This window comes from Monopterus albus, unplaced genomic scaffold (assembly GCF_001952655.1).
Source record: "Monopterus albus unplaced genomic scaffold, M_albus_1.0 scaffold511.1, whole genome shotgun sequence".
NCBI classification, from domain to species: Eukaryota; Metazoa; Chordata; class Actinopteri; order Synbranchiformes; family Synbranchidae; genus Monopterus; species Monopterus albus.
Window position 1 is genome coordinate 54,313 of NW_018128391.1, and position 10,351 is coordinate 64,663.

Sequence of the window (10,351 nt, forward strand, 5' to 3'; positions counted from 1 at the left end):
TTCATTTTTTCCTCATCAATCCACACACAATACAATTATTGATCGGAGCAGGATGCACCAGAGCTCAATTGCAGGTGTCATAACAAAGGGTCTGAATACTTATGTAAATGGGATATTTTGGTCTTTTATTTTTAATTGATTTACAAAACACTTCAAAAATCTGTTTTCACTTTAACACTGAGGAGTATTGTGTGTTGAATCCATTTTAAGATGAGTCTGAAATATAACAACATCATCATCATCTCGAAATGTTTCACAGTAAAGGATGTAAAGACATGAATCATCATCTCGAAATGCTTCACAGTAAAGGATGTAAAGACATGAACACAAGGAAATAAAGTGATTCCTCCAATCAAAGTCAAATGAATTGTGAAGACACCATAAAAAACTATAAATATTTCCATGTGACTGTCTCTTTTAACGTTGTGAGTCATTTTGTTGTAACTAACAGATGAAAAATGATGTTTTACTGCTGTGGAGACCTGTATGGAATATATGCACATGTACAATAACCCTTTGGAAAGTAGTGGCTATGGTTAATGTTTGGTAGGTCTTCAGGAAAAGCATCTAAGTCAGTGTGAAGCTCCCATCAGGAAAACATACAAACATGTGCGCTACGAGGATTGTTCTTGCACACACTTTGTGCAGTCACTGCGTTAATGGAGTCAATGGAGATAAAATACTTAGTAGCAAAATGATGGCGATCAATTTTACAGTTATTGACTTTACAACAAGCTGCCTCAGGCAACAACCTGCTTGTAGCTGTGTGTTTAATGAAAATCCAACCGTCATGTGCATACACACACATATCATCCTTACAAACATGCAGCCTAAAGGCAGAGAATAAAAATCCATAATCTTCATAATCATCCTCTCAGATGGGAGGAGCGTGTGTGGTGGCATCTGTCGTGACCCTCCAGCTGATTTTTCTCCCACTACTCTTCTATCCAATACATCAGTGACTGAAAAGGCAGTTTTCAATGGTCCTCAACATTCATATGTACAATGAACGAGCACCTCCTCTGTAGCTGAAGCTCTGTAAAGTAACTAAGAAACAATGGACAAAAATCCTTATTTTGTGCAAAGTTCAGCTGAAGCTAAAATGAGGCTTCAGCCAAGAGTTTGATATTTTTATTTCATTTTAGGCAGATTATCACATAACTAGTTTGTGCAGAGCTCCCACCTGATTGCATGTTGCATTTAGGTGCTGCTGAAAAACTAGGACATTCAAATCCCAGCAGGAGATGTATGTCATTGGTTTGTTTTATCAAACATGCAAAATATGATAAACTGCAGCTGATGCCTCAGGATCTTTGTGCAAATGGCCAGGAATTAATTCGTAGCTATACTGTTGGATGCTGTGTTTTTGCCTGTTGATATATGATAGAAAAAACATGACATCATATCATTATATAGTAACTGGGGGGTGTCAGTTATGTTTATAATCAATAGGAAAACAAAATGAGGTACACTGACTATGTGTGCAGAAAATGCTCCTTAAACAAAATCAATGCTTTTTATGGATCATTAATGTCCTGATTTAGTTCTGAGTTAAATTCCGGGTGTCTCTATAGGTCCTGTGTCTAACTGTGAGGCTATGGGGCTGGTCTGAAACACCCCACATGTCTGGCCAACTTTATACCAATATCCAATATTGTTATTTAAAAACATAATGATATGGCTACAAGTGGCCCAGGCGTACGATGTGAGAGACTGATCCTTTTTATTAGTTCCTTCATATTATCATTAGTGCATGGCCCTGCAACAAGGGTCAGAGGCTTAGAAGCCATCAGACTGAATTTTCTTTCCCATGCATTGTAATGACAGTATTCATTTCTGTGACTGACCTCACATACAAGAAATTTTCATTAGTTATGTAATGTAGCTGCAAATGAACTAATACAAACAACAGAGAGGGAGGGATGCCGCCTGGCTGCACTGAGTGCAAGGACAATGGCAAAGGGTAGAAACAATAAAGGGTTTGTAATTCATAACTTGCTGAATGTTGTTGTTAGTGTCGCTGCGTTAGCCCTGCTAGCTGCGACAGTTTATGCTTACAACCCTGCCCACCCTGTTTCCTGTCCAGCCTGCTTTTTTATCTCAGTGCACAAGTGAATTTCACCAGATAAAATCCCACAGCTTTAATCCATGCAAGCAAGGGACCAGCTGTGGTGACTCGTTGTCACACATCAACAGATGGAAAATCTACAAGATAAGCTCATGGTCCAACTGGGGCAGTACTGGGAAGGTGGAGATTCACCATCTGCTGCCTCTGTGCTGCTCAGTGCTTTAAAAGAGATCCTTGGCTCTTATTTCCCTTGAGCACTTCACCCATTTACATTACAGATTAACACTAATTTATTATTTTTTTAATTTAAATTATGTAAAACTTTTGGTCCCAGAACAATTACAGCAACACTCACCAGCAGTTTCATTCTCACTAAACTCCTCGTTTTGTATCCTATAAAGTTCCAACCCCACAAAATTAGAGGTATAAACGCTGAAGAAATAACAGTCTTCCCTCTGTCTAAGCTTCTGCCAACACTGCTCTGCACTCCAGAGTTTCCTCCGGCACAGAAATAGGTCCCATGATGAGGGATGTGCTGACCCTTGAGCACAAGCATCAGTCAGTCTTGTTATCTCGACCAGTGTAAGCCTCCTGAAGGAAAGTACTGAGCTGCTGGACTGAAAACCCAGTTACTGAAACACTTTTCTGCTGATCTGTTCCAACACTACAGATGCTATTTTTAACTTGATTTTGGACGTTTACAAAATTTGAAAAAACAAAGAGAAGACTGACAACACAGTAAGATGTAGGCTGTAAGTTGTAAGGCTGTTGGTGTAGGCTGCTAAGTTGGAAGTGCTCCATATTCTCACAGCCAGTGCAATCTTTATTTGTCAAACAGGACATGATGCAAGTTGGGGCCTGACAGATGCCACTTGAGCTGCATCTGCTTAATTCTATCATCACTTAAAAATAATGAGTAAAAATGTTTTTCATGTTTTTATTCATTTACTTTTTGTTTGTCTGAGCTTTTGCCAGAGCAGATGGACCGATGTGTTACACTGTGCTCCCAGGCAGGAGCCCTCCTCCTCCTGCAGTAATAGACAAATAGCAGTGTTTAGGTTTTATTTTTGCTGTTTATACCGTTATTCACACAGTGTCCCAGATTACGTTTGTGAGGAAAAAACTACAGCAAGAAGTTTCAAGTTAGAATTTTGCCTTTTCCTTTCTGATCAATTCCCTTATAACGTCAGTCTGAGTTTGGTCTCAAGTTATAATTTAGCCTTTTCCTTTCTGATCAAATCCCTTATAACGTCAGTCTGAGTTTGGTTTTCCATGGACTGTATCTTTAGTTCAGTGATAAAGTTAGTAGTAACACTGTAACCCAGTACTACTAGTCATGCCTGCTGCTTCAGTTCCACAATTATCTTCATTTGATTTAACAGGTCTGTTTATCCAAACACTAACTTTTTTTTCAGATATTTAAATTTTGCTGTCATGTCCCTGCCATTCATTTCCCATCCACCACCCAGACACTTGAGCCTCCACCTGTGTGCACACCTGCCTGTGATTAAACCATTAACCCACCTCAGCTCATATACACCTACTCAGTAACTCTAGTCCGTTCCAGGTTGTCTGGGTATGGCTCCTGGCAGTGCTGCCTGCTTTGCCCTGTTTCTATGTCACTACTGATTATCTACTTTCTGTGCTGATTCAGCCATTTCTTTCCCAGTACTGATTATAATGCTTGCATTCAAGGTGTCTGCTGATGTGAAGAAGCATTAGTTAAAGTGGTCACTTTATGGACAATACCTGATCTATGTCACAAGGTCTGTACCAGTACTGATTAGATATACTGCATATGGACCAAGTAAGGCCTTCTTTTATTCTGCTACTTCTGTCAGCTGAGTCTAAAAACACTAATAGAGGCCACTGGGTGGCAGCATATATGCCAGCAGTGCTACACAGACGTTTAATACAGGAAGCAAATAGACAAGTATGTGCTTGAACAAGTGGAATGTAGTTTTGATTCATGTCAGTAAGATTAGTTTTCAGTTAACATTAAAAACTTTAAAACTAAGTTCTGACTGAACATGTAACACCCAGTTTGTGTCAGTGTGCATTACACAGCACCGACACAGTGAGAAGATGTCAAACAAAAGCTTTCACAGATTGCCGAAGAATGATCAGAAGCAAAGCAACACCCTGCACTGTAACAGGCTGAGTGTGAAACCAAGCCCAAGGTCCAGCTGCAACATTATATCAAATATTTTAGAAACCTGCCCACCGGCTGGTTCTTGTGATCCTGGACAAGATCTTTGTGCCTCAGTGTAATTTAGTATCCGGCTACACCCAGTCTGAGCGGTTTACTTTAGCCTATGAATTTATTGTTATTTTTATGTTTCTGCTGTTTACCTAAACAAAATGTGTTATTTTGAGCCACTAGGGTTAAAACTGTCACCAAGGATGTCCATATGACTAAACACCAAAGGATGCACATTACCTGTGTCTGACAACACTAGACCATGTACAGTGTGTTTGGAGTGGTGTTCAGACGTTCACTGTGTAAATCCATCCGTTATATAGTGATGTTTTAAATTCCACGACGAGACTAATAAGTAGTATCTCTGTCATGTACACAACGTTCTGCTAACAATACCAGAATTCAGTGCTCCACATTTTGCACATAATAACGTTACTGTTGAACGGCTGTATAGCTGTTATTGATGACCAGTAAGTGTCTGAAATCTCAGTGTAATGTTCACGATTCAGTGAACTACTGAATATACATTATACAGGAGGTAGTGACTGAATAAGTCATTTTGGACACAGCCATTAACCAACAGTGACATGAGCACATTATAACAGCTCATAAATACACCATAGTTTAGTCTGAGTAAATAACCAAACAGTAGGTACTGGATGAACGTAACCAGTGTTCCATTGGTGCGATGTTGCCCCGATTGACTTAATGTTCTTCTACTTTCCAAAGAAAATGTCCAAATTTTTAAATCTGATCTGTTGCAGCTCTGCATCCAGTCATAGCATGTACCTGTTAATGTCATTTGACGTTTTTTAGAAGTGGTAGGGTAGATTTTATCACATGATCGAGAGCAATGTGTGCATAACTACTTGTATAGTCAACATCAGCAATGATATTGTCCCTGACTCAAACACTAACAATGCAGCAACCAGCCACACAGCCAGGCCAGAGAGAGAGAGAGAGAGAGAGAGAGAGAGAGAGATGCAAGCTGTGGAAACTGGAGCTCAAGAAAATACAGAGGAAAAGAGATATGGGAGAAAAGCAGAAGATATGGATATAGGACTGGAGGAGGTGAGAGAGACGAACAAGGAGAAAACAAGATTCAAAGAATATGGAGGGGAGGATGAAAAAAGCAACAGAGAGGTGGGGAGAGAATGAGAGAAGGAAACAGAGAGATCAAAAGGTGTGAACGAGAGGTCCAGACTGACTGATGCTGTCAACCAGGCTCGATTTGTCTGTTTGTCCCTCAGCAGCAGCGACGGAGCTGAAAAACAGAACAAGACTGACATCTAGTGGAAGGAGAACTGACAGCAGCTGCACTGGTTTCATCCATCCATCAGTTCATTATGGGGGGAGGGGCCATCCCAATTGACACTGGGCGAGAGGTGGGAGGAAGCTGGAGCACCCAGAGAGAACCCACGCAGGCACAGGGGGAACATGTAGACTCCACACAGAAAGGTGCCACTGTGCTGTCCCTCGTTTATAACCCATCATCCTTTTTTAACAGATGTGTTATTTCTTGTTTTAATTTGGATTAAATAAACTGGAAAAACACAGCTCCAACCAGCTCTATCAAGCCAGACCTTATTTAAATCTGGGAGACTCACAAGAGACAGATTACAAATGGATGGCCACAATCAACGCAGCAGAAACATCCTGACTTTTAGCCACAAAACTGAGTGATACACATCTGTTGACATGTTCCTCTTTAGTACAAAATGTGTCTCAGCCACTTGTCTCGTACAGTCAATACACTAAGGTTCCTCCGACTGGTTTAGCCATAAGGCAAAAACTCAAATGCTCTTATACATATATTTACAGATGCATTTACATCAGGTCTTCTTGTGTTTAAGATCTTTAACCCAAATTTTCAGCATCAAGACTCCTAATATATCTTTATTGATACAAACAAACACAACAAATCTGGTAAATACAAAGAATCACCTGTAACATACAATTTAAATCACACTGTGTATTCACCCTTAGCAGCAGTTCAAACAGCTAACGTCACATTTTGTGTGACTGACTTATTACTTAAATATTGCTAATTGGATGTGAGATGTTTTCACTTCCAGTTTCAAGCAGTTATTCATCTTTTGTCTTGACTAAAGGGAGTGAAACAGTGAATGGTCTCCTCCCAAATCTTGTCACCTATATTGCCTTGGAGGTTCATTTGGCTGACTTTTAAATCTTTATCATTTGTCCTGGTTTTCTTTGCTTAAAATACATAATCTATTCAAAAATGTCAAGTTAACAATTGTCTTAAAAAGTTTTGTCCCCTGAAAAGTCTTATTTTTTGTCTTTAGTTCAGCAGCAAACGTCAAAATTTAGATAGTGTGTGTCCAAAAAGCACAGTCACACATCCCTGACACTAGACAGGCAGGTGCGTTTCTCTCTCGTTTGAACAGTCAAATCATGGTTGTCAGATCAGTGTGGGTTGTTTCAGCAGCAGTCACTGGCCTCCTGTGTCTGTTTGTCCCCTCCCAGCCACAGAGGGGCACTGTTGATCTTGGCATTCTGAGCCTTGACCTGTGTCAACTCGCCCCCTCCATCGCTGGCCAGGCGCTTGTGGATCTCAGAGGCCATGGTAAGAAAAGCCCTCTCCACATTGTCAGAGCTCTTAGCACTCGTCTCCAGGAAGGGGATTTTAAGAGACGAGGCCAGGTCCTGAAGAGAGAAAAGGGGGGTGGGAGAAAAGAAAGCAGGAAGTGGACACAATGACTGAATGCTGGTAAGAAATCACAACAGTGACATAGTCTCTCCATCTCTGACAGTTTTGTTTTCTGCTGAACTACAGCCTCACAGCTGCTGAATAGTATTTGAAGGTAGCAGCATAGCAGCCTGCAGTGTGTGGGGCCTGTTACCTGAGCAGTGGCAACGTCCACCACTTTCTTACTAACGAGGTCAGACTTGTTTCCCACCAGCAGCCTGGAGATATTTTCACAGGCATAGCGATCGATCTCATCCAGCCACTGCCTCACATTGTTAAAGGACTCCTGAGGAGTGAAGAGAAGTTAATGTTCAGACTCTCTTATTATGTCACTGATGATGTGAAATAAACACACACTGACCTGCTCAGTGACGTCATACACAATTATGATGCCATGAGCTCCTCTGTAATAGCTGGAGGTGATGGTTCGAAACCTCTCCTGACCTGCTGTGTCCCACTGAAAAGAACACACACAGAGTAAGATGAAGTTCCAGTCAGTCCAGACTCTGCAGACACACTGAGCCAACATGACACTTTGGAAAAGTATATTCCAGTTCTTCAGCTTTTAGCGCCCCACTGACTATCTCTGACAAACAGTCTCTTACAATCTGTAGTTTCACTGTCTTCCCGTCCAGGTCGATGGTCCTGATCTTGAAGTCAACTCCGATGGTGGAGATGTAGCTCTCAGTGTAGGTGTCATCCTGGAGAGCAGCGAGGGACATACGATCAACGACAAGAAGCTAAGTGTTTAAAATAAATGGTGTTCGTGTGTGTGTGTGTGTGTGTGTGTGTGTGTGTTTTATGATCCTACCGCAAAGCGTAGCAGCAGACATGACTTTCCGACTCCAGAGTCACCAATCAGAAGAAGTTTAAACAGGTAGTCACTGGAGGACACACACACACACATAGATGTACAGACATGTAAAAACACTTCTGATCACATACTATTAGAATCAGAATCAGAATCAGAATCTGCTTTATTTGGCCAGGTGTGTCGGACACACGAGGAATTTGACTCTGGTACATCTCATCTGACTCTCAATGTGTATGTACATATGTACATACTATATATTAGTATGGTAGATATGTGTAAAAATAAAGAAGTGACTACCAAGAAGCTCCCATGTTCACCTTGTTTGATCCATGTACTACACTGTATTTGCAGTTGTCATGTTTGTTCTAAAGCCAACTCGTGACTTTTTAACAGTAAAAACACAAACCAGTGTTGGAGATGTAAACAAGCTTCCTGGTCCGTCTTTTATATTGTCCATATTGTAGAATGTACCAATAAGTTTATTTTTATATTGTTTGTAACATCTTGTATTTGTTTTACTTTCATAAAGATGATGTTATTCTAATGTGTGCGCTGTTTTTGAAAGTAACAGAACTGAGCACAGTTGTCATGTTGGTTTGGAAGCAACAAGCTCTAAGGACTACAATACCCATCAGCCACAGGGGCCTAGTGATCCGACCGCAAGTAGCTGTGAATTATCCAAAGTGAAAATTAAATGCGTTTTCTCTTCTGGAACTCTGAACTTCATTTCACAGCTCCATAAACTATAAGATCATCCCATTTCTACTTAACAATTTATAAGCAAACCAACATAGTGTATTTATTTCCAAATATAGGATGAGCCAAAACATCTACACACAAGATTAGCTAGTGTATGAGCACTAAAACATCACCATCAACCCTGAACAGTGTATATACAGGTCTGACATACAATAATGAGTAGTTGGAAAACAAAGAGTCAAAGACACAAGGCTCCAGGACGTTACGAGGCCTTTAGTGCCTGCAGTCACTGGTAGACTGTCAGTGTCATTGGCAGTATGTGTCTGAATACATACACAGCAACACAGCATACAGACAAAAACTTACTATTCAGGATTCATGATTAAAGTTGCTCCAGGTGACACAGCAAAATCCTAAAACCCTGAGAATGAATCCTGAACCTGGAAAGAGTCAGAGTATCACCAGTGGTGTTGTGTGCTGTTCTGTTGTTCCTGTGTGTGTTTGTTTGTATCTGTCCTTTGGAGGGCAAATAACAGAATACACTGGTGCTACCTACCTCAAGAGCTGACTGGTCCAGGTGCATTATTTATTAATACAGAGCAGCTCAGGTTACACTGGAGACAGCAACCGGCACAAGACATAATTGCGCATACACAAACACAGGCTGCACCTAATTTCTGTTCTGCCTTCATTTTGGTGACATATTTATTATCTCTCACTAATGTTGGGACGCCACACGACTTCTGCTCTTCACTGAAACCACTGCAGACTGACAGCAGCTCGGACACTCCCAGACTCCCAGACTCCCAGAGGAGGTGTATGTGAGATTGCACATGTCTGACTCGACTGGCCTGAACGTTATGTGGACCTTACCCTGTCAGTTTGAACTTTGTGTAATGATTGAGCCATTGTGTGAATAGAGCAGGTTATTGTCCAGTAGTTTTTTTATTACTTATAACTCTATAATGGGGAGTTGGAGCTAGTCCCAGCTGATACTGGGTCCACCCTGGACAAGTCACCATTCTACCACCGGGCTGACACTTAAGGACAGACATTCACACATGCTCACATTCACTCCTAGGGGCAATTTAGAGTCGTCAGTCAAGTTTGGGCTGTGGGAGGAAGCCGGAGCACACAGAAAGGCCTCGGGTTGGCCCAGGCTCAAACCCAGAACCTTTTTGCTGTGAGGTGACAGTGCTAACCACCACCACACATATACTCTACACACACACACACACACACACACACACACACACAAACATAAACCTTCACACAGTCCAGCCTACACACATACAATCTTTCTGTCACAAACACAACAACACTTAAGTACAGACTCACTGGAAATGGCTGATTATTCCTCTAATGACTTCTGGATTCTGGTGTTCATATGATCACTGCAATTTAATAAAATAATGGAGCTGTTTAATGTAACTGTCTGCTGAACAGAGAGAGGGGCGGGAGCTGGAGCCAGTCAGCTGAGTGTCTCACATAACAGAATATTTATCCATTAATCTTCCATTTACCTTTGATTTTCAATTTAGTGTTGCTGGGCTGTAACAAAGTGACATGAATAAAAATCTACAAAACACAGTGAAAATTATAATGTTGGTCCAAACTAGTGTCAGACAACTTTAAGCCAAAAGTATTGATAGTGTAATTTTGATTATAAACAGGTATTAGTCGAATGGCCACACTAACGCAGGCACGTTTCTAAGCTTCTAATCAACATTTGATCTGTTTCTGTGAATTCTGGCTTTGTTGTACCCACCTGTTCATCATACCTGCTCTACAAAGTTGTAAACAGAAAACAGTTTAATGGCAACCAGCTACTTGTGATACAAACTCCAGGGTCACCCAACA

The 10,351-nt window shown here is 41.0% G+C and overlaps 1 protein-coding gene across 2 annotated transcripts; it reads right to left on the minus strand.

Annotated features, from left to right (window-relative positions):
- Positions 1-6,575: 6,575 nt before the first annotated feature.
- Positions 6,576-9,579, minus strand: LOC109952891 (ras-related protein ORAB-1-like). 2 transcript variants are annotated; one of them, XM_020588202.1, is made up of 6 exons: positions 8,858-9,579; positions 7,790-7,862; positions 7,584-7,679; positions 7,340-7,435; positions 7,133-7,264; positions 6,576-6,935 (listed from the first exon to the last, which is right to left on the minus strand). In XM_020588202.1, exons 1-6 carry the CDS (start codon positions 8,869-8,871, stop codon positions 6,711-6,713), a joined length of 636 nt encoding a protein of 211 aa, XP_020443858.1. In that variant the 5' UTR covers positions 8,872-9,579; the 3' UTR covers positions 6,576-6,710. The 2 variants fall into 2 exon arrangements, with proteins under 2 accessions (XP_020443858.1, XP_020443857.1); XM_020588201.1 differs by lacking the exon at positions 8,858-9,579 and having other exon boundaries at positions 7,790-7,936.
- Positions 9,580-10,351: the final 772 nt, after the last annotated feature.